General features: G+C 43.5%; 1 protein-coding gene across 2 annotated transcripts in view; it reads right to left on the bottom strand.

Moving 5' to 3' along the window:
• Positions 1 to 25,319, bottom strand: part of LOC128687144 (uncharacterized) — a 69,726-nt gene that overhangs the window by 20,136 nt on the left and 24,271 nt on the right. For both annotated transcript variants that reach the window (XM_070092584.1, XM_070092585.1), the window contains exons 2-7: positions 19,891 to 19,978; positions 19,290 to 19,415; positions 17,848 to 18,043; positions 3,301 to 3,428; positions 1,757 to 1,996; positions 744 to 1,491 (exon numbers count right to left, since the gene is read on the bottom strand). In XM_070092584.1, coding sequence (XP_069948685.1) covers positions 744 to 1,491; positions 1,757 to 1,996; positions 3,301 to 3,428; positions 17,848 to 18,043; positions 19,290 to 19,415; positions 19,891 to 19,941 — 1,489 coding nt within the window. In that variant the 5' untranslated portion in view covers positions 19,942 to 19,978. The remainder of the gene's footprint in view (positions 1 to 743; positions 1,492 to 1,756; positions 1,997 to 3,300; positions 3,429 to 17,847; positions 18,044 to 19,289; positions 19,416 to 19,890; positions 19,979 to 25,319) is intronic.

Genomic DNA, 25,319 nt, shown 5'->3' with positions numbered 1-25,319 from the left:
TACTTACTAAGACTACGTCCTACCAGATGCGACGACCACAACAGACCTAGTCGTCAAGACCACTCCATTCCCGGTCATCAGATCACACCAGACTTTGTCGTCAAGACACACTGGTGGGCTAGCTATAGACCTGTGCAAGATACTGTACAGAACATCCCAAAATATATGGTATTTGTATTTTTATAAAGAGAACAGTGCTCGTTAACACAAGCCAAAGGTAAATTGCATATTCCTGTAGGTTTTGGATGGCGGAGCATGAGTGTATTTATCTAGGTGTATGTTACTAAGAAACAATATGCGGTTTATGGGACAGTGTGTCTTGTTAGCATACTTGTCGATGCATAATACCACTTATCTAACCGTACTTATCTAACTGTGCTTACTTAACTGTACACATCTAACTGCACTTACCTAGCTGTACTTAGCTAGCTGTACTTACCTTGTTGTACTTACACAGCCGTGCTTCTGAAAAATGAATTCGTACATTTTAATTTACCGGAATAATTGGTTATTAGTCCTTTGGGTTCAGTCATGTCAACTCGGCCTTCACCAAGAATGTATAATTTGAGTGTTCATAAAACTGACAGGCAGAATTTGTAATATTTCCATTTTTTTAATTTTATTTATCTGTTTATTCATCACTTTATATTTTTATTAGCATTTGCATTATCCAAAATTGAATCACTCCATGTTATTATTGTTTTTATTATAATCATGTTCACAAAAAAGGCTAAATTACTCACTCATGGCTTCACCCTCCATCACTTCATCGACAGCCTTTACCGTGTCCTTCTTCATGATTTCTTCTTTCTTGTGCTGGTCCCATTGGGTGCCATTCTTCACGACGTCATCACTATTATCCAGCATTCCTATAGTGTCTAATGTGTTTCCTGTTTTCCCTTTGTAGAGTGATTCCTCATTAAGTGATTCATGTTTTTTTAATTCTTTATCTCTTCCTTCCGCTTTTGCTCCAGTCCTCGGCGTCTCTTTTTGTTCTTTGCCTTTTACAGGCAGGTCTTTTGTGACCTTTTGAATTTTTGATCTTTGATCCCCTTTTTCTGAAAATGGTTCTTCATGTAATGATATGGGACTCTGTCCCTGTTGCAGCAGAGACGAGGTGGGCACACTGAAATTTTCCATGCTAAGACCGATGCTTTCTGTAAGTATTTCTTCTCCAAGCGACGATCGGGGAACTTCGACCCGTAGCAGCAAAGGCAAAGCGGCCACACTCGAATTCTCCATGATAGGACTTACGGTTTCTGCAAATCTGCTTTCTGCAGGTGACGACTGGGGAATTTCGACCCGCAGCATCAGAGGCGAAGCGGCTACGCTCGAATTCCCCATGTTAGGATTGATGGTCTCCGCCAGGGTTCTGCCACCCATAAAGAAGACCCATGCCCAGGAGTCCCTGAAGAGGTAGTGGAGTGCCCATTCAGACCCAAGGGCGTGGAGGTTTTGCCTTGCTGGCCCCAAGTGCAGCGAGCCATCGTGCTGGCGAAGTAATACGCATTATCATGTAAGGAAATGGATGAAAGTGACTGTTGTAGCCTAGACTGTTAGTACATGAAGTACTGGTTCCATATTATACTGCCATAAAGCTACTTGTATCAAAACATAAGTGTTATCAAAAGTACAAAAGCTTTCTTATATCTGTTGATTATATTTAGATATAGTTACAAAAAATAATTCCTGAACAGCTTATTCTTTACAATATGTACAATATGTACCCTCGACCAAAATTTTTTATAATTCTCACCACGGAGGTCAGGACGACAAGTCTACCGTGCTGGATGGTCCGCAGCGACCACGAGAGGTCTCGGTGACCCCCAAAGTCGCTCGTCTGGAACATCTGGCTGAAGGTGACCTGGCTGGTGTGTGGGTTTATCACCAGCATGTGCAGCCCACCCTGCCAAAGGTCCTCCTCTCGGATAGCGGATCCGGAACCATTTCTCCCTCGAAATAATACCAGGCTTCGCTTCTGCGCTTCCACCAACACCTGCCACACCAGGTGACACAACTTTTATATTTTGAAAGAACAAGGCGAAAAAGAGATAATGTACGTTATAGAAGATAATAATTCTTGAACCTTTTTTTATGCGAGAGATTGTGCGTATGACAGTGGAAGAGTTTTATTAAAATTTAATATAATTTTAGTGTGTGGCCCACCTATTATACTGTATACGATAGTTATATGACAGGAACATCCGCAGTGTGTGGCTAAAATATTCCATCTTTGAACTACATTGTGGTAGCAAAAGCTAGCTATGCTACGATGTCATATTCCATAACACAGGAGAGGGCAAGAAAAAATATCAAGTAGGAATAATCAGTATTAAGGCAGGAATTAATAGCAACATAACAGGAATAAACAGCAACAAGACATGAACAAGACACACATGAATAACAACAAAACAAGAACAATCCATTTTACTACGTCCTGCCAAGCGGACGAGTTACGTGGATGACGCATTGTGTCTGGCCGTGCAATGAAAATTTCGATGATTTTCTCCCTAGATTTAACAATGTAGTCCCACTAAATTTGCAACTGAACGTGAAGTAGCTGGAGCTATTCCTCTTTGACACTCATACATAGAGGAGGCCGAATCTTTAGATTCAGTGTGTATAGGAAACCTACCAATGTGTGCTCATTGTATCATGTGGGGAATGTGGTGAAATGAACGCATAGGAAACTGCTAGAATGTTGGAAATTAAAATTCATGAACAGAAATATGCCTACAGTAAAGATAACCGTCATAACGTCTGTGCATCACACAAAGTCGATCAGGAACATCTGATGAAATGGAATAAAGTCCAATTAATCAATCGTGAAAGTGACCAGTGGAGGCGGAAATGCAGGGAAGCTGCCTCATTGGCACCACCAACATAGTCCCACAAAACATTGGGAGCTTCAGTGTTTCCAAACATTACCCATATTAATATCGGCCATCATATGATACCCACTTACTGACACCTGTCAGTAAGTGGTATCAGCTGTTACCTACTTACTGACACCTGTCAGTAAGTAGGTGCCAGCTGCCCCAGGCCACTAAATAAAATCCTTTATGAGTTTACTCTCTATTAGGACTGAAGAAGCCGCCACCTTTAATAAATGGCCTGAACGGTATATAAATGTCTTCATCCATATCTAATAGTTTTTATCACCTTTCCGTGAATTCTATTGTCATTATCTGATCATGTAACTACAAATAATTACAGAAAGGTAATTGCAGTAAAATAAACTGAAGCTCTCACACCGGAACAAAAAATAAAAAAAAAAATTGAAGGACACAGGTGACTAACAGTGGTATGGTTAATGTCGATGACGAGTTGACGGGCCGACACATTGACGACCAGGTGCTGCAGCGGGCAAGGTGTGGGTAGCGACCAGTCCAGCCTGGGCTCTGCTACCCCAACCAACGTCGGGTCCTCTGAAATGCATACGCCTCTTTATTTTACAAAGTTCATTTTACATAATGTTATCTAATCTTAGTTCACCGTGAAGCAAGCACAGCCCTCCTACCACCCCCTCCCTTTCCCCAAACACCTACACACGAAACAACACACGCTCAGAACTGAGGGGTCTGAGTTATGAAGAGAGAAGCTAAATAACTGAACTTGACGATTAAATGTAAGAAGAATTAGGGAAGACTTGATTAAACCATACAAGATACTCAGAGGCTTTGACAGCGCAGATAGGGACAGATTTTTTGAAATGAGGGGCATAAGGGCGGGAGGTTTACCTGGAGTTTACCTGGAGAGAGTTCCGGGGGTCAACGCCCCCGCGGCCCGGTCTGTGACCAGGCCTCCTGGTGGATCAGAGCCTGATCAACCAGGCTGTTACTGCTGGCTGCACGCAAACCAACGTACGAGCCACAGCCCGGCTGATCAGGAACCGACTTTAGGTGTTTGTCCAGTGCCAGCTTGAAGACTGCCAGGGGTCTGTTGGTAATCCCCCTTATGTATGCTGGGAGGCAGTTGAACAGTCTCGGGCCCCTGACACTTATTGTATGGTCTCTTAACGTGCTAGTGACACCCCTGCTTTTCATTGGGGGGATGTTGCATCGTCTGCCAAGTCTTTTGCTTTCGTAGTTTACCTGGAGTTTACCTGGAGAGAGTTTCGGGGGTCAATGTCCCCGCGGCCCGGTCTGTGACCAGGCCTCCTGGTGGATCAGCGCCTGATCAACCAGGCTGTTGCTGCTGGCTGCACGCAAACCAACGTACGAGCCACAGCCCGGCTGATCAGGAACTGACTTTAGGTGCTTGTCCAGTGCCAGTGAGTGATTTTCGTGTGCAAGTTCGGTACTAGTCCCTCTAGGATTTTCCAGGTGTATATAATCATGTATCTCTCCCGCCTGCGTTCCAGGGAATACAGGTTCAAGAACCTCAAGTGCTCCCAGTAATTGAGGTGTTTTATCTCCGTTATGCGCGCCATGAAGGTTCTCTGTACATTTTCTAGGTCAGCAATTTCGCCTGCCTTGAAAGGTGCTGTTAGTGTGCAGCAATATTCCAGCCTAGATAGAACAAGTGACCTGAAGAGTGTCATCATGGGCTTGGCATCTCTCGTTTTGAAGGTTCTCATTATCCATCCTGTCATTTTTCTAGCAGATGCGATCGATAAAATGTTATGGTCCTTGAAGGTGAGATCCTCCGACATGAACACTCCCAGGTCTTTGACGTTGGTGTTTCGCTCTATTTTGTGGCCAGAATTTGTTTTGTACTCTGAAACACAGATGAGCCACAGAGATATTAGGAAATACTTTTTCAGCCTCAGGGTGGTAAATGAAATGAGCTAAATGACAAAGTGGTTTACCTGGAGTTTACCTGGAGAGAGTTCCGGGGGTCAACGCCCCCGCGGCTCGGTCTGTGACCAGGCCTCCTGGTGGATCAGAGCCTGATCAACCAGGCTGTTACTGCTGGCTGCACGCAAACCAACGTACGAGCCACAGCCCGGCTGGTCAGGAACCGACTTTAGGTGCTTGTCCAGTGCCAGCTTGAAGACTGGCAGGGGTCTGTTGGTAATCCCCCTTATGTATGCTGGGAGGCAGTTGAACAGTCTCGGGCCCCTGACACTTATTGTATGGTCTCTTAACGTGCTAGTGACACCCCTGCTTTTCATTGGGGGGATGTTACATCGTCTGCCAAGTCTTTTGCTTTCGTAGTGAGTGATTTTCGTGTGCAAGTTCGGTACTAGTCCCTCTAGGATTTTCCAGGTGTATATAATCATGTATCTCTCCCGCCTGCGTTCCAGGGAATACAGGTTTAGGAACCTCAAGCGCTCCCAGTAATTGAGGTGTTTTATCTCCGTTATGCGTGCCGTGAAGGTTCTCTGTACATTTTCTAGGTCAGCAATTTCACCTGCCTTGAAAGGTGCTGTTAGTGTGCAGCAATATTCCAGCCTAGATAGAACAAGTGACCTGAAGAGTGTCATCGTGGGCTTGGCCTCCCTAGTTTCGAAGGTTCTCATTATCCATCCTGTCATTTTTCTAGCAGATGCGATTGATACAATGTTATGGTCCTTGAAGGTGAGATCCTCCGACATGATCGCTCCCAGGTCTTTGACGTTGGTGTTTCGCTCTATTTTGTGGCCAGAATTTGTTCTGTACTCTGATGAAGATTTAATTTCCTCGTGTTTACCATATCTGAGTAATTGAAATTTCTCATCGTTGAACTTCATATTGTTTTCTGCAGCCCACTGAAAGATTTGGTTGATGTCTGCCTGGAGCCTTGCAGTGTCTGCAATGAAAGACACTGTCATGCAGATTCGGGTGTCATCTGCAAAGGAAGACACGGTGCTGTGGCTGACATCCTTGTCTATGTCAGATATGAGGATGAGGAACAAGATGGGAGTGAGTACTGTGCGTTGTGGAACAGAGCTTTTCACCGTAGCTGCCTCGGACTTTACTCTGTTGACTACTACTCTCTGTGTTCTGTTAGTGAGGAAATTATAGATCCATCGACCGACTTTTCCTGTTATTCCTTTAGCATGTATTTTGTGCGCTATTACGCCATGGTCACACTTGTCGAAGGCTTTTGCAAAGTCCGTATATATTACATCAGCATTCTTTTTGTCTTCTAGTGCATCTAGGACCTTGTCGTAGTGATCCAATAGTTGAGACAGACAGGAGCGACCTGTTCTAAACCCATGTTGCCCTGGGTTGTGTAACTGATGGGTTTCTAGATGGGTGGTGATCTTGCTTCTTAGGACCCTTTCAAAGATTTTTATGATATGGGATGTTAGTGCTATCGGTCTGTAGTTCTTTGCTGTTGCTTTACTGCCCCCTTTGTGGAGTGGGGCTATGTCTGTTGTTTTTAGTAACTGTGGGACGACCCCCGTGTTCATGCTCCCTCTCCATAGGATGGTAAAGGCTCGTGATAGGGGCTTCTTGCAGTTCTTGATGAACACGGAGTTCCATGAGTCTGGCCCTGGGGCAGAGTGCATGGGCATGTCATTTATCGCCTGTTCGAAGTCATTTGGCATCAGGATAACATCGGATAGGCTTGTGTTAACCAAATTCTGTGGCTCTCTCATAAAAAATTCATTTTGATCTTCGACTCTCTGTCTGGTTAGCGGCTTGCTAAAAACTGAGTCATATTGGGACTTGAGTAGCTCACTCATTTCCTTGCTGTCATCTGTGTAGGACCCATCTTGTTTAAGTAGGGGCCCAATACTGGATGTTGTTCTCGACTTTGATTTGGCATAGGAGAAGAAATACTTTGGGTTTCTTTCGATTTCATTTATGGCTTTTAGTTCTTCCCGCGATTCCTGACTCCTATAAGATTCCTTTAGCTTAAGTTCGATGCTTGCTATTTCTCTAACCAGTGTCTCCCTACGCATTTCAGATATATTGACTACTTTTAGCCGCTCTGTTATTCTTTTCCGTCGCCTGTAAAGGGAGCGCCTGTCTCTTTCTATTTTACATCTACTCCTCCTTTTTCTTAGAGGAATAAGCCTTGTGCATACGAGTGCCACCAAGTTAATCTGTTCTAGGTATAAGTTGGGGTCTGTGTTGCTTAGTATATCTTCCCAGCTTATATCGGTTAAGACTTGGTTTACTTGGTCCCACTTTATGTTTTTGTTATTGAAGTTGAATTTGGTGAATGCTCCCTCGTGACTAATCTCATTATGTCGGTCTGGGGCTCCGCGCATACATGTCTGAACCTCAATAATGTTGTGATCTGAGTATATTGTTTTTGATATGGTGACATTTCTTATCAGATCATCATTGTTAGTGAAGATGAGGTCTAGTGTATTCTCCAGTCTAGTAGGCTCTATTATTTGCTGGTTTAAACTGAATTTTGTGCAGAGATTTAAAAGCTCGTGTGAGTGTGAGTTTTCATCAGAGCTGCCTCCTGGTGTTATTACTGCAACAATATTATTTGCTATATTCCTCCATTTTAGGTGCCTTAAGTTGAAATCCCCCAGGAGCAAGATGTTGGGTGCAGGAGCTGGAAGATTTTCCAGACAGTGGTCAATTTTTAACAGCTGTTCCTGGAATTGCTGGGATGTTGCATCCGGAGGCTTGTAGACTACCACAATGACTAGGTTTTGGTTCTCGACCTTTACTGCTAAAACTTCCACTACATTTGAGGCATTAAGCAGTTCTGTGCAAACAAGTGACTCTGCAATGTACAGGCCAACCCCACCCTTTTGCCTGTTCACTCTGTCACATCTGTATAGGTTGTAACCTGGGATCCATATTTCGTTGTCCAAGTGATCCTTTATGTGGGTCTCAGTGAAAGCCGCGAACATTGCCTTTGCCTCTGCAAGCAGTCCACGGATGAAAGGTATTTTGTTGTTTGTTGCTGGCTTTAGACCCTGTATATTTGCAAAGAAGAATGTCATCAGACTGGTGGTATTGTTGGTACTGGGGGGGGATTTTTTGTCCGGTATTAGTATCTGTATCTGTTGGTTTGGAGTGGAGGCCATCGACTGTGGTTCCACTCCAGGAATGACTGGATTTGGTGTACGATTTCTGCCATTTCCTGCCAGTTTTTTTTTCCTTCCTGGCACTAAAAAACCTCTCCCTCTTGAGTGGCTGTGGCTACCCAGGTTTTCCCATGGTCTGGATGTTTTGTATCTTTTTGTCCCCTTTAGATGGTGTGCCTGGCAATTTAAGTTATAGCACAGTCTTTCCTGTACTGAAGAGGTACAGGAAGGGAGTTTGTATTTTCCTGTTGTCATATGGGCACGGCATTTTCTAGGGTGGTCATAGTTGCACGTCCCGTCTGTTTTTCCAGATTTCCCATGTCTGCAGATACCAAGTGCATAGTATGTGCACAGGCTTGGTTTCCGTTTGCCTTGGGTTTCTGTGACTGTATTCCCTGTTGGTGCATGTTTACCTGTCTTATTCCTGTCCTCCCTAACACCAACAATGGAGCTCCCACCAGTTGTTTTTAGTAATATATCCTTACTATTGCTAGTGGAGTCCTCTTGTTTGCTATTTCCTGTGGTATTTCTAGTTTGCAATATTGGTTTTATCCTATCTTTGACTACACTTGTTTCCCCACTACGGCTCCTGTCCCCTATGAGGTCATTTATATGTATTCCTTCCTGCGTATAGTTCCCGACTACCTGGACAAAATCTCCAGCTTCACCATTTCTGTCTCCCAGGACAGCACCTCCAGCTTCACCATTTCTGTCTCCTATGACAGCACCTCCAGCTTCACCATTACTGTCTCCTAGGACAGCACCTCCAGCTTCACCATTTCTGTCTCCTATGACAGCACCTCCAGCATCACCATTACTTTCTCCCAGGACAGCACCTCCAGCATCACCATTACTGTCTCCCAGGACAGCACCTCCAGCTTCACCATTTCTGTCTCCCATGACAGCACCTCCAGCTTCACCATTAGTGTCTCCCAGGACAGCACCTCCGCTTCACCATTACTGTCTCCCAGGACAGCACTATCAGCCCCACATTTACTGACTACCAGGGCATCACCTCCAGCCTTACAGTTTCTGACTACATTGCCAGTATCAAGGGCAGTACCATTCAGCCCAGACTTTTTATGTTCCCATCTGTTGTAGAAAGCTTCCAGGTTTTCTATGAAAGCAGCTTTGATGTTATCCTCTTTTAATACCCTTGTGATTTTAGTCCACAGATTTATCTCATTTGGGCATACCCAAAAACACTTCCCTGTTTTAAAACTGCTTGTAGCTAGTTCTTGGATATCTGCACAAGGGGCGTGACACCAATTTCCACAAAAATGGCAATTTATCCATGTGGAAGCCCGTTTGTTTGATTGACTGCAGACTACACAGAGCTTCATAATGATTTGAATGGTTGATTTACTGTAATTCTACTAGCAACCTCTTGAATACTCTATTAATAGCCTCCTTAAATGAAGCTCTAGCTATTTGTATTTCTATTTCTAACTGTATTTGTATATTGGACAGCTTACCGTGTACGTTCCTGATTTATATTTATTGTTTGTGTTTGATAAGGGCACCTGCAACCCCATCCGTTTACAGTCTGCTTTATTGTCCAACGAATCCGTTTGAAACCAGCCAAGGGTTTGGACCAGTCAAGGGTTCGGAACCAGTCTGATCTGATCAGTGGGTCACTTATTTAAAACATACTGGTCGGTGATTTGGGCTAACACATGAAGGATCTACTGGAAATTATCTACCCGAGTAATATGTGATTTGATTGATACAAAAGTATGACTTGCGTGTTGAAGAACCGGTGATTGCTGGCAGCTCCTACAATGACGAACGGTCGAGCCTCAAACCTTGTTTATCAATCGCTGTATCTAGTTTTTCTAGGTTTTTTTCGTCTTCACCACAATAAATGCTATATTATCACTCAGTACACAATTTTAAGAGTGGATATGATAGTGCCCATGAGATCAGGAACCAATAATGCCGGCGATTGTGTGTGTGTGTGTGTGTATGTATATATATATATATATATATATATATATATATATATATATATATATATATATATATATATATATATATATATATATATAATCCAGTTATTGGGGAGATTGCAGAGACACTGTTTTCAGAGATCACAAGGTTCGTCAACAATTTCTTGGCTGGTCTTATTCCTGACGAAGTTAAACATTTCTTTTTTGGTGCAACACTTTGTGCACTTAAAAAGAAAGATGGAGGAATTAGGCCTATTGCAGTAGGCAACACTTTTCGCCGCCTCGTTTCCAAAGTTGCTGTCCGAAGCATTCGCGCAGAGGCAGCCATGATGCTTCAACCAAACCAACTTGGTTTTGGGGTCTCTCAAGGAAGTGAAGCATTGGCTCATGCAACAAGGGCGTATATCAACAACCTGCCTGAGGACAATGCAGTGGTAAAATTAGACCTCAAGAATGATTTAATCTCCTGAAAAGAGATGTGGTATTAGCAGCCCCTTTGTTTCAGCTGGATATAGCAAGGGATCAATGTTCCTGTTTGGAGAGCATGAAATCACATCATCAGAGGGTGTCCAGCAAGAGGATCCTCTTGCACCATTTCTCTTCTGTATAGCAGTTAGGGAAATCACAGTCAGACTGACCAGTGAGCTAAACATCTGGTTCCTGAATGATGGCACAATAGCAGGTACAAAGGAGTCCCTCTTAGGTGATCTTACACGAGTGATGACACGGGGACAGGAAATGGGTCTCATCCTGAAATCATCCAAGTGTGAAATCATTTCAGTCAGTCAACAAGTGATAAATGCAGTGAGATCCAAACTACCAGGAGCATCAGTCAATGCCCCTACAAACAGTGTCTTGCTTGGAGCACCTCTGGGAAGCGATGCCATTGACACAATCCTCAGGAAGAAATTAGAAGAACTGAGGAGAGTGGAACAACGAATAGGCAATCTTGACACCCATGATACCTTGTGCTTTCTCACAAAGTGCTTGAGTCTGCCTAGGTTGACATATTTCCTAAGATGTGCACCTTCATATGATAACCCTATACTGCACGAATATGACAGTATCCTGAGGCTGATTTTTACGAAAGTACTTATCCTTACTCTAGAAGATGGGCAGTGGAACCAAGCTACACTTCTGTAGTGATACTGGTCCTGTGGGGAGCAGCAGCAGGATAATACTGCACCACCTCTTGGGGCCCTTAACAACAACAACAGTTTGGTGTGTGTCATGGGTGCCAACACATGGTGTGTGATTCTCTCCTACTATATCCATTTATCAGTGATGCAGATTACATGGTGAGTTTAAATATGTGGCCTGTAGTTATAACTTTTCTCTTGACATATGCAAGACATCACCATCCCTGTAGAAGCCACTATTAGATGTACTAGTCATTATATTTTGTTGTTGCAGAAGTACTATGAAGATTCTATGTTCAATAAAGCCTAGAGATAAGGCCTGTGTTTCTATCACAACAATTTATTGAACATAGAATCCTGGGCTACCTGGTGGTGATCCTGAGCTAGACTACATCACAACATGGAGCGTTTACTGAAACCTGAGAGGCTAGACTGTGACCCCAGCTTATCAACGGCTGCTCAGGAATGGAAGCACTGGTTTAAGACTTTCGAAAACTTCTTGGGAGCCCTTCCTAAAGAAGATCTAGATAAACTAAGTCTGCTCATCAATTTTGTGTCACCTAAGATATATGAGGCTATTTCTGAGTGTAATACCTACGAAGATGCTATCAAAACCCTCAAGTCTCAGTATATTAAACCTACAAATGAAATCTTTGCACGCTATCGCCTTGCAACTCGCCGCCAGCAGATTGATGAATCCTTAGAGGAATACTTTCAAGCACTGAAAATTTTAGGTAAGGACTGTCACTTCCAAGCAGTGACAGCTGCTCAGTATTGTGAAGAGTCCATCAGGGATGCTTTTATCAGTGGCCTGCAATCACCAATAATAAGGCAGCGTTTATTGGAGAATAAAACTCTCGACTTAGCCGCTGCCTTTGACCAGGCAAGAGCTCTAGATTCAGCCCAGAAGAATTCTGAAGTATACAGTACCACTCAGCCTTCTCGAGTGGTAAGTGCTGCAATTCCTGACCAAGACTCTTGCAATGAAGTTACTGTGGAACCTGCCTCAGTGACAGCAGCAGCAGGTACGGTGTGTTTCTTTTGTGGTTTTTCAAGACATCCACGTCCAAAGTGTCCTGCTCGTGAAGCAATGTGCCATAAATGCCACAAGAAAGGTCACTTTGCTAAAGTATGTCGTGCTAATGCATCAACAAGAGCTAGTGCCTCCACACATTCCAGTGATCATGCGACTCTAGCAACAGTGACTTCTGCGGCTACTCCAAATTCACTGTCAAAGGCAGTTGTGAAAGTATTCATCAAAGGAACAGAAGTAGATGGTCTTATTGATAGTGGCAGCTCAGAGAGTTTCATCAACCTTGACTTAGTTAAACGGCTCTCCTTGACTCTACATCACTCATCAGGTACCGTTTCCATGGCATCAACATCTCTCTCTATTCAGACCTTAGGGTTTTGTAAGGTAAATCTCAGAGTTAATGGAAAGGATTATCAAGATGTACATTTAGCTATTCTGCCACAACTGTGCTCTGATGTTATCCTTGGTCAGGACTTTCAGAAGCTGCATGGTAGTGTCACCTTAACATATGGAGGTGAACTGCCTCCTCTTGTTGTCTGTGGACTTAGCACTTTAAGGGTAGACCCACCAAAGCTGTTTGCAAATCTTACCGCGGATTGCCATCCTATATCAGCTAAGTCACGCCGCTGTTCTTATGAGGATCGGATGTTCATTGAGAAAGAAACTCAGAGGCTGCTGAAGGAGGGTATTATAGAACCGAGTGATTCCCCTTGGCGTGCACAGGTTGTTGTTGTTAAAGATGGTTATAGGAAACGGAGACTGGCTATCGATTACTCTGAGACAATCAACAAATTTACACTTCTTGATGGGTACCCTCTACCTCGAATTGACGATACAGTGAACAAAATTGCTCAGTACTATGTGTTTAGCACAATTGATCTACAGAGTGCCTATCATCAAGTCCCTATAAGGAATGAAGATAAACCATACACAGCGTTTCAGGCTAGTGATGGCCTGTATCAGTTTACCAGAGTCCCTTTTGGAGTCACCAATGGGGTAGCCTGCTTCCAACGAATTATGGATTCACTCATTCAGGAAGAGCAACTCATGGGAACTTATGCGTATTTAGATAATGTTACCATTTGTGGCAAGACCCAGGAGGAACATGATGCAAACCTTGATAAGTTTTTGGAAGCCGCCAAGAAGAAAAATATCAGTTACAATGAGGAAAAGTGCACTTTTTCAACTAAAAGGCTTAGCATCCTTGGTTATGTAGTGGAAGGAGGTTCAATATTCCCAGACCCTGAACGACTACGACCTCTACGGGAACTTCCAATGCCTCAAGACAAAAAGTCACTCCGAAGAACTCTTGGTCTCTTTGCTTATTACTCTCAATGGATCTACAACTATTCAAGTAAAGTCCGCCCATTGAGTGCTACCACATTTCCTGTGACAAAGGAAGCAGAAGCCGCTTTCCATACTCTCAAACAGGACATTGAAAACTCAGTAGTTCAAGCCATTGATGAGTCCCTACCATTCGAAGTGGAAACGGATGCATCTGACATTGCCATTGCTGCAGTCTTATCTCAGGCAGGACGACCAGTAGCCTTCTTTTCGAGAACTTTTCAAGGATCAGAGAAATGTTATGCTGCTGTAGAAAAGGAAGCCCAGGCCATCATAGAAGCAGTTCGCCACTGGAGGCATTATTTAACTGGTAGACATTTCACCATAAGGACTGACCAACGGTCCGTGATGTATATGTTCGACAAGAAGCACAAAAGTAGGATAAAGAATGACAAGATATTACGCTGGAGGATGGAACTATCGTGTTATGACTTTGATATTCTGTACCGACCGGGTCAAGAGAACATCTCACCTGATGCATTCTCTAGGTCCCACTGTGGAGCAGCATGTCATGATTTGCAATCACTCTCAGCTCTCCACAAGGCTTTGTGTCACCCAGGAGTTACACGCCTGTACCATTTTGTCAAATCAAAGAACATGCCCTACTCAGTGGAAGATGTGCGACAAGTGATCAGAGCATGCAGAGTATGTGCAGAGTGCAAGCCAAACTTTCATCAGCCAGAGAAGACTCATCTCATAAAATCCACCCAGCCTTTCGAAAGATTGAATATAGATTTCAAAGGACCTCTACCAAGCACAAATCAGAATAGGTATTTCCTTAACATAGTAGATGAATATTCAAGGTTTCCCTTTGTATTCCCCTGTGCAAATATGGCTGCTTCAACTGTTATTAGTTGTCTTTCACAGTTGTTCTCTATTTTTGGTATGCCAGCTTATATCCATTCAGACAGTGGATCCTCGTTCATGAGTAACGAACTTCAGGAGTTTTTGGCTAGCAAAGGTATTGCCTGCAGCAGAACAACAAGCTACAACCCTCAAGGCAATGGTCAAGTGGAGCGGTTCAATGGTACTATATGGAAGGCAGTTACAATGACATTGAAGTCGCGCAATCTACCTGTTCAACACTGGCAAACTGTCCTACCTGATGCTCTTCACTCTATTAGATCACTGCTGTGCACAGCTACTAATGCAACCCCTCATGAAAGACTCCTCAACTATTCACGTCGTTCCTCTACGGGAGCCTCCGTGCCCACTTGGTTATGTCATCCTGGACCCGTTCTCCTGAAGAGTCACCGTAGAATGAACAAGACGGATCCTTTAGTGGAAGAGGTAGAGCTCCTGCAAGCTAATCCACATTACGCCCACATTCGCTACCAAAATGGTGAAGAGACTACAGTATCTACAAGACATTTAGCCCCAGTTGAAATCCCTATTAGTGTGGAATCTCAAGATACACCAATAGATGTGAAAGATGCTTCGTTTTCTCCTGGAAAGCCCCTTGAGACTACCCCTATGGAAATAGAGGATTCTGCTCCAGCAGTTAATCAAACCCCGCTGGAAAATATCGAACCTGGTGAAGAGGCTCAAGGGCTACGAAGGTCGGGACGTGTACGTCGCCCACCTAACAGTTTGGGAGATTACTGTCTCTGATATTTTAGAAGGGGGAGATTGTAGTGATACTGGTCCTGTGGGGAGCAGCAGCAGGATAATACTGCACCACCTCTTGGGGCCCTTAACAACAACAACAGTTTGGTGTGTGTCATGGGTGCCAACACATGGTGTGTGATTCTCTCCTACTATATCCATTTATCAGTGATGCAGATTACATGGTGAGTTTAAATATGTGGCCTGTAGTTATAACTTTTCTCTTGACATATGCAAGACATCACCATCCCTGTAGAAGCCACTATTAGATGTACTAGTCATTATATTTTGTTGTTGCAGAAGTACTATGAAGATTCTATGTTCAATAAAGCCTAGAGATAAGGCCTGTGTTTCTATCACAACAACTTCCAGTCAGACTAAGAGGCATTGGTGTCCGCAAGTCATCACAGATTGCACTACCTGCTTTTCTGTCCTCATGCATTGCATCCAGAGGGCTTATAGCAGCAATTCTCCCTGAACATCTTAGGGATAAGATTGGAGTCCAGGACCAAAAGTTCATTGACGGAGCCATGATCTGGGATAATCTAACGGGCTCTGAAACCAGACCTGCTCCCCCCAACAACTACAAACAGTCGCACTGGGATGGCCCGATAGTGGAGAAAATAGCCTCAACAATGCTTCAGAGTGTGTCAGGGAAGGATAGAGCCCGCCTCCTGGCAGTGAGGGCTTCTCATGTAGGGGACTTTCTGTTGGCTGTTCCCAACTCCAGCCTTGGCACACGGCTAGACCCACAGACCATCCACATTGGTGTTGCCCTTCGACTTGCCGCCCCTATTCTCGCCGAACACAGGTGTATTTGTGGCAGTGAAGCAGCAGACCGATTCGGGTACCATGGTCTTGTGTGCCGTAAATCCGAGGGAAAGATTGCAAGACATGAGGAGGTAAATAACATTATCAAGAGGAGCCTCACAACAGCCGGATGCCCAGCAGTAAGGGAGCCACCCCCAACTATGCAGATCTGATGGCAGCCAGAAGCGTCCAGATGGTATCACACTTCAAGCCTGGACAGACGGTAAGCAGGTGGTGTGGGACTACACATGTGCATCTACCTTAGCTGATACCTGTCTCCAATACACCAGTGAAGAAGAAGGGGCAGCCACCAGCTTCAGGGAGTCCCAGAAGTCTAGAAAATATGGAGAACTTGCCCATCATTATATGTTTGTTCCCATAGGCTCAGAGACCCTTGGCTCATGGGGAACGAGTGCATCTAAGTTCCTTAAGGAGCTAGGCCAAAGACTCATCAGGGTAACCTGAAACCCATTCTCTTTGCTGACGACACGACTTATGTCATCTCTCACCCTAATCTTGCCACCCTCAACACCATTGTTAACGAGGAGCTGATCAAAATATCGACTTGGATGACAGCCAATAAACTTACGCTTAACACTGACAAAACCTACTATATTATGTTTGGTAGCAGAGCAGATGCACAAATTAACATTAAGATTGACAACACTCTAATTACCAGACATAATGAGGGCAAATTCCTAGGCCTATACCTTGACAACAACTTGAATTTCAGCACCCATATCCAACATATAACCAAAAATGTATCCAAAACGGTTGGGATCCTCTCCAAGATACGATACTACGTGCCGCAAAATGCCCTTCTCACACTATACCACTCACTTATATATCCATACCTCACCTATGCTATTTGTGCTTGGGGATCAACTGCAGCAACACACCTAAAGCCAATAATAACCCAACAAAAAGCTGCAGTAAGGATAATCACTAAATCTCATCCCTGGCAACACACCCCCCCACTCTTCATAGATCTAAACTTACTCCCTGTTCAGTACATCCACACTTACTACTGTGCAATCTACATCTACAGGGCCTTAAACTCTAATATCAACCTTGACCTAAAACGCTTTCTTGATAGTTGTGATAGAACCCACAGGCATAACACCAGACACAAACATCTCTACGACATTCCCCGTGTCCGACTAAACCTTTACAAAAATTCAATGTATGTCAAAGGCCCTAAAATCTGGAACACCCTACCTGAGAACTCTAGAACTGCAGACACATTCATCACCTTCAAAACTACCATCAGAAAACATATTATCTCCCTGATACACCCCGTCAACTAACTACACGAATACCACCCGGTGGTTCACACTTACACTCACTCACCCATTTGACCATAAACAGAAATATTAATCTCAATCTTAAAATAATGAATCCTAACTAGTCATAAGTTGGCCTGTGATACTCCAATACTGAAACTATGTAATGTGCCAAAACAAAAGCATTCACATTGCTAAACTCACAAACTAGTATTTAGTCACTTAGCCATAATACCAACTTACCTCATAATTTGTAATATTTTAAAATTAAGAATTAAACTAAGTCTGCCCGAAATGCCTAGCCATGCTAGGTGTTCTAGTGGTACACTCTGTAATTATTTTACTACATGTAAACCACACAATAACCAAATTTTGTAAACTCAGCATTGTAATCCGTATAGAGAACAAACTTTGAATTGAATTGAAAAAAACTAGGGATCCCAAGGCAGCTAGTTTTGTGTTCCAGCGATTCAGCGCTGCTGTTCAGAGGGGTAATGCTTGCTGTATTTTGGGCACGCGCCCCAGTTCTGATGAGATTTTCGCATTACAATCAGTGACAAACATGTAACAATATGTACTAGACATTTATCTCTCACATCTCATGTACTGTATATGCCATCTTTATATCAACAATGTATCTCTTAAACCTTTTTGTACCATATTATGTAATAAATAAATAAATAAATAAATAAATAAATATATATATATATATATATATATATATATATATATGTATATATACATATATACACCTTACTGTCAAATGAGTGTAGAGTAAGATTGCCGACAGTGTTTAGGTCGAGCAGGTAGGGTTCCTCGCTTTCTACGGAGTGGAAGACGACCACGCTAGACAGTGATTGTTGAGGCTCTGGGAGGGGGAAGTAGCGGCCCTTCACCTTGAGCTGCAGAGGTCGTCCATCGCTCCCACCCACGACCTCTCCACCTGCTACCACCTGCAACGCAACACCCACCACATCCCATGAAACAAGGCAAGAGAATGAAACATGCGACCCCAGGCTTTTGCATGCATTTTAAGTCATCTTCAGGAATAAGACATGATGGTATAACATGCCAACATGATGGTACGAGTTATAGAGGTAATGAACTCACAATTTACAAAGGTAATGAACTCCAAGTAGGTCTGGTCACAATCATGACAAATTACAAAGGTATTTACAGATTACAGAGGTACGTAATGGGTCCAGGGACTGGGCCCCCAAAGTTTTGATAGCTGAACTAGGTACAAAGGTAATGAGCTCACAAGTTACAAAGGTAATGAATTCTGTAGAGTGGTTACTTACGCTTATACATGGCTACAATCATGAACAAATTATAGTGTAATGAGCAATTCACACTTCCACACCCGGTCATAACTGTAATGAGTTATTGGTGCAAATATTGATTGTTGAGTCTCTCACACACACACACACCACACACACACACACACACACACACACACACACACACACACACACACACACACACACACACACACACACACACACACACACACACACACACACATGGTAATGCATTATTTACAGCTAGCAAAGTCAGGGTATTTCTCCAGAATGGTCTGTAATATACCACTGTGGATAAAATACTTCGCCATTTCTTGAACATTTCTGAGTGAGTTGTTTCTAAATTCATTAATTTGATCACACTCCAGTTCATAATGACGCAAGGTGTGACAATAGTCCATCTGGCAAAGTTTACATTTCGTTTGGTCTACGTCTGGTGGTGGTGATTTAACCTGCTATAGATACTTGTAACCCAGCCGGAGCCGGGCAGTAGTGACATCCAAGAGTCTGCTTATCTTGTTGGATGCACCATAGACATGTGGCTCCTCCTGCATGATGGAATGATGATAGATGGACTGACTTGTGTCAATCTCCCTAAGTCTTAAGTCAATAAAGTTCATTTGAAGTTCTTTTCGTATTATTGTTCTCAAACTGCTAACTGACAACCCAAGATTGTAATCTACCCCCTCTTTGAAAGCATACAGCTTAGCCAATTTATCAGTTCTATCATGCATCTGAAGAGATGGTATGAGATACCAACTTGATATTGCATACATGTTTTTCTTTCACTCTTTGTAACGTGATAGGGCGAAACGTTGCTAATAAAGGTGTCCCGCTTAACACCAGAGGTTGGAGGAGCTGAAGGTTAGCCCCATAGCCAGTGGCCAGTGTTACTCACATCGTCCTGGGTGAGTTCCAGCTTTTTCAGGTCCTGGCGGCGGATCTGCAGCAGCAGGTCACCATCAGGTCCTCCAGGTGCTGACTTCACCTTCATCTTCACTACGTCGTTGTCTTCTGCAGCAACCTTGAGGAAGGGGTGGTGGTATGTGGGTCGTCAGTGAAAACGTTTCCTGACGCAGGTCTCGGTTACACCCTACTCACTGGAGAATTATTATATTCATAAGGAAGCGCTAAATGGGTAAGGGTCATTCAGTGCCTGGGAGAACGGGAGGTAATAAACTTTAATCTATGGAAAGGTAATTTTAATTCCTTTGATCAAGGGTCCTTCACCAAGGTCACATAGTTTATATAAGATACTGCAGAGAGTACAATATAAAGAGCAAGTGTGGGTAGCCTACTCATGGTATATACACATATCAGCAGCTTCTAAGCTTTGGAATTCATCTTACACCTATTATCCACATGAGACTTTTGGATACACCTATTTATATTTTTAGCAACGAAGCACTAAGCCCGTTTGGATCATTCAACGCGAGAAGTGGTAGAGGCTCGATCCTCCATTTCTCATTAGCATGAGACAAACAATCATCTTAACGTACCAGCGGGTCCTCGTGAGGCATCGAGGCTACAGCTGCCCACACCCCTGCCATTATAGCTACCCACCATACCACAGTCCCATCAGCACACCTGAAAAATAGTAAGTGTATTATATTTTACAGCTGTTGGATTGGCACTTAGTTCAATGCTAATTATTGAAGCTGTTTCCTTCCCTTTTCTCTTCTGTAGTTTAGATTGATAATTTTATTATTAACAAATCAAAATCTTATCATTGTGGTAGTATACAAGCCTCCAGATGCAACTTCCCAGCAATTCCAAGAGCAGCTTGAGAAAATTGACCACTGTCTGGAAAATCTCCCAACTCCTGCCCCAAACATCTTACTACAAGGAGATTTCAACCTGAGACACCGAAAATGAAGGAGTATAGCAAACAATATTTTAGCAGAGATCACCCCGGAGGCAGCTCAGATGAAAATTCACACACACACGAACTATTGAATCTTTGCAACAAATTCACCTTAAACCAGCAAATAGTAGAGCCTACATGACTAGAAAATATGCTGGACCTCATCTTCACTAACAATGATGACCTGATACGTAATATAAATGTATTAAAGACAATTCACTCAGCTCACAGCATAATAGAGGTACAGACATGTATGCACAGGGCTCCGGACCAGCAAAATGTGAGCAGTCATGAAGGTCTCTTCACGAAATTCAATTTCAATAACAAAAACATACAATGGGATCAAGTAAACCATGTCCTAAATGAAACAAGCTGGGAAGATATCTGTGGAGAAATTTTCTCCAGGAGCGGGGTATCAGCCCTCTTCAGTCCCCTTCAGCCCCTTTCAGCCCCTTTCAGCCCTGAGGGGCCCAGCCCTCTCAGAAAGGGCAAGCATCTTGTTTACTGCTACAGCAAGTAATTGATCCCAGATGCAGTACCAGTATGCGACGTTGCCAAGCGACCGACGCTCCATGCAAGACTCCAGTGTTGCAAAGTGTAATTTAATAAAAGACAGTCCATCTCTTACCTTAGCAGGACAATTAAGGAAAATCCTGCTCCCACTTTATTACTATGGTAAAGATAGTGTACATTGTTGTCTATGCTTAAGACAGCAAGAATCAAACATTCTGCTTTGCTTCATGGAGGAAGTGGCAAGGAAGCAAAAGTACTAGGTCAGCTTTTCCTTTATGTGCTAGGGGTAGTGACGGTGTATGAGGCTGTGGCGTCTTCAGATTACTTTTGACTCTACTGAGAGTCACACTGACGCCAGGATAACCAACAAAGAACACTGATCAGTGCGTTAGTGTGAACAAAGTGTCTCACAAAACACAATAAACACTTACAGAGAAGTGTGATCAGCTTCTTTAGTGATAAGATTGTGAACAATAAAGACAAATCTTGTGAAACATAGTGTACCAGTGTGCACATTCCTAGACTATGGAAGACGTGGACATCCAAGGACACTTCAGCTTCTATCAAGTCACCGATATCTGTCGAAGGTGTGAAGAACACTATAGCTCACGCTACAAGAGCAAGGTAGGTTACGAATTTCTTGTAGTACGGGGGACTGCGCAGTTCTTGAGTCGCAAGGAGTTTGTAATTAACCTATAGTCGGCAGTGAGGTGCGGACTTTTGAGTCCACACAAGTAAGTTTGTCAGCAATCAGTGAATGAAATATGCTGACATAACACCCCCTAGGGGTAATTTATTGTTTACATAATATGATCTATTACAGCCCGTTGAGAGATGATCATGACAACAATTCAAGACCTCGTCTGCAGGGGCGGCTATGTAGATGATTTGCTGTCTTTTATCGGCTAAGTATTCCCTATATTTAAAATTATATCTTAGCTGGTAAAGCATTTCTCAACAATATCGTAAACAACACAGACCCGGACATCTGCCTTGAAAAAATGAATTCTGTGGTTCTTGAGATCTACTCAAGACACATTCCATTAAGAAAAAGAAAGAGAAGATGTAAACTAGAAAGAGAGAGACGTTCCTTATACAGATGAAGGCGAAGAGTCACAGAGATGCTGAGTGGGGTCAATATATCTGAAATACGAAGGGAAGCACTAGTCAATGAAATTGCAAATATCGAACTTAAGTTGAAGGAATCTTATAGGAGACAAGAATCACAGGAAGAACTAATAGCCATAAAGGAAATTGAAAAAAAAAATACTTATTCTCTTATGCCAAATCTAAGGGAAAAACAACATCCAGTATTGGGCCCCTGCTTAGGCGGGATGGGACATACACAGATGATAGCAAAGAAATGAGTGAGACACTAAAGTCCCAATATGACTCAGTGTTCAGTGATCTACTGCCCACTCTAAGGGTCGACAATCCATATGAATTCTTTATGAATGAAACCCAAAATTTGGTCATCCCAAAAGTCTCGGATATTATTATAACTCCACAAGATTTTTAAGAGGAAATTAATGACATGCCCACGTACTCTGCCCCAGGCCCAGCCTCGTGGAACTCCGTGTTCATCGAGAACTGCAAGAAGTCACTATCGCGTGCCTTCAGCATTTTATGGAGAGGGAGCATAGACACAAGGGTCATCCCACACACACTAAACACAACAGACAAAGCCCCACTCCACAAAAGTGGCAGTAAAGCAATTGCAAAGAACTACAGACCGATAGCACTAACATCCCATATCATAAAAATCTTTGAGAGGGGTCTAAGAAGCAAGATAGCAAACCACCTAGATACCCATCAGTTACACAACCCAGGGCAACACGGGTTTAGAGCAGGTCGCTCCTGCCTGTCCCAATTACTGGACCACTATGACAAGGTCCTGGATGCTGTAGAGCAGTGGTTCCCAAACTGGGGGTAAATTACCCCTTGGGGTAATTTAACCATTTTTGGGGGGTAATGGAGGGGTGACAGAAAAAAAGTTATGAATTCTGAAAATCAAGAAAACAATGCGGTACTTGGCTGACATATTTGCGGAGCTGAACAGTGGTAATCTGCAACTCCAGGGCCGAAACACGACTGTCATTGATGCCCATCACACTGTGACTACATTTCTGGGGAAACTGAAACTCTGGATTCGGCGCTTGGAGAAAGGAGTGATCGCCCAGTTTCCCACCCTAGACCAGTTTGTTGAGGAGAATAGTCATGATACTGGATCACTTCTACAGACCATCAACAAAGAAATGAGCGACCATTTGAAGGGGCTTGAAACAAGCATGCATCACTACTTTCCAGAGAGTGACCAAGAAACAGCCACTCTTCAGTGGATCATTCATCCCTTCTCTGTACCTGATGATGCCATTCATGATGATGATTTCCCTGCAAAGGAGGAGTGGATCACAATGCGAGCCAATGAAGCCTTGAAAATCGAATTCCAAAACCAAAATGCAGATTCCTTTTGGATTTCACGACTACCTGACTCGCCAACTCTGTCCAAGAGAGCCTTGAAGTTGTTGGTATCATTCTCAACAACGTATCTGTGCGAGAAGGGCTTCTCAACTGTGCTGGGTATGAAAACAAAAAAGAGGACTCGCTTGAATGTTGCAAACGATGCCAGGCTGGCACTTTCAACCACGAAGCCAAGAATTCCTAAACTAGCTTCAAGTACGCAACTCCATCCATCCCACTGATGTTCTTGACATCTTTGGTAATAGTCATTAGAGATGCACAATGTTCAAATACAATAAATAAAAGAAAATATCTCAAGTGTTTTAATTTAGCCATATATATCAATAATAACAACATTTTGTGAAAGGGGTAACATGCTTTATGTGGCATGTTAAATTGGGTAACAAGCTGAAAAAGTTTGGGAACCACTGCTGTAGAGGATAAACAAAATACAGATGTAGTATACACAGACTTTGCAAAAGCTTTCGACAAGTGTGACCATGGTGTAATAGCACACAAAATGCGGGATAAAGGAATAACGGGAAAAGTTGGTAGATGGATCTACAACTTCCTGACAAATAGAACACAAAGAGTAATAGAACACAGAGTAAAGTCCCAGGCAGCCATGGTTAAAAGCTCTGTTCCACAAGGCACAGTACTCGCTCCCATTCTATTCCTCATCCTTATTTCTGACATAGACAGAGATGTAAGCCATAGCTCCGTGTCCTCCTTAGCGGATGACACCTGGATCACCATGGCAGTGACCTCCATCGAAGACACTTCGAGACTCCAAACGGACATCAACCAAATCTTCGAATGGGCCACTCAAAACAATACGAAGTTCAACGAGGAGAAATTTCAACTACTCTGATATGGAAAACTTGACAAAATTAAAAATGTGTCAGGGTATACCACAAATTCTAACCATACAATAGAGCAAAAAAATAATGTGAAGGACCTGGAAGTAATAATGTCAGAGGATGTCGCCTTCAAAGACCACAACAATGTATCTACCTCATCCTCTAGGAAAATGATAGGATGGATAATGAGAACCTTCAAAACTAGGGACTCCAAGCCCATGATGATTCTCTTCAATCGCTTGTGCTCTCTAGGCCACCTTCAAGGCTGGCGACATTGCAGACCTGGAGAGTGTACAAAGAACTTTCACGGCACACATAAGTGCGATAAGGCACCTAAAGTACTGGGAACGGTTGAAGGTCCTTAATCTGTATTCCCTTGAACGCAGGCGAGAGAGATACATGATTATACACTTGGAAGGTCCTGGAGGGATTGGTACCAAACCTGCACACGAAAATCACTCCACATGAAAGCAAAAGACTCGGCAGGAGATGCAGCATTCCCCCGATGAAAAGTAGGGGTGCCACGAGTACACTGGTGGCCTGGTGACTAAAGCTCCTGCTTCACACCCGGAGGGCCCGGGTTCGGTTCCCGGCAGGTGGAAACATTTCCACATGTTTCCTTACACCTGTTGTTCTGTTCGCCTATTAGCAATTAGGTACCTGGGTGTTAGTCGACTGGTGTGGGTCGCATCCTGGGGGACAAGATTGAGGGCCCCAATGGAAATAAGTTAGACAGTCCTCGATGATGCATTGGCTTTCTTGGGTTATCCTGGGTGGCTAACCCTCCGGGGTTAAAAATCCGAACGAAATCTTATCTTATCTAGAGACAACACAGTAAGTGTCCGGGGCCCAAGACTGTTCAATTGCCTCCCAGCATACATAAGGGGGAATACCAATAGACCCCTGACTGTCTTCAAGAAGACACTGGACAGGCACCTAAAGTCAGTACCTGACCATCCGGGCTGTGGTTCGTACGTCAGCTTGCGTGCGGCCAGCAGTAACAGCCTGGTTGATCAGACCCTGATCCACCATGAGGCCTGGCCTCAGACCGGGCCGCGGAGGCGTTGACCCTCGAAGCCCTCTCCAGGTAATACTTACCTTATCATGGTTGAAGCAAAGAGAGGTGAAGTTCCACAGTATTATCCGGCAGGATCACTCAGTACTGATATCATGTAGTAGGATTGCAAATTGCAGGTTACTGCTGATAACTCCGCACATTAATATAGTGTAA

This window comes from Cherax quadricarinatus, chromosome 40, assembly GCF_038502225.1.
Source record: "Cherax quadricarinatus isolate ZL_2023a chromosome 40, ASM3850222v1, whole genome shotgun sequence".
NCBI classification, from domain to species: Eukaryota; Metazoa; Arthropoda; class Malacostraca; order Decapoda; family Parastacidae; genus Cherax; species Cherax quadricarinatus.
Note: the sequence above shows the minus strand (reverse complement) of the source record. Positions and strands in the feature narration are given on the sequence as shown.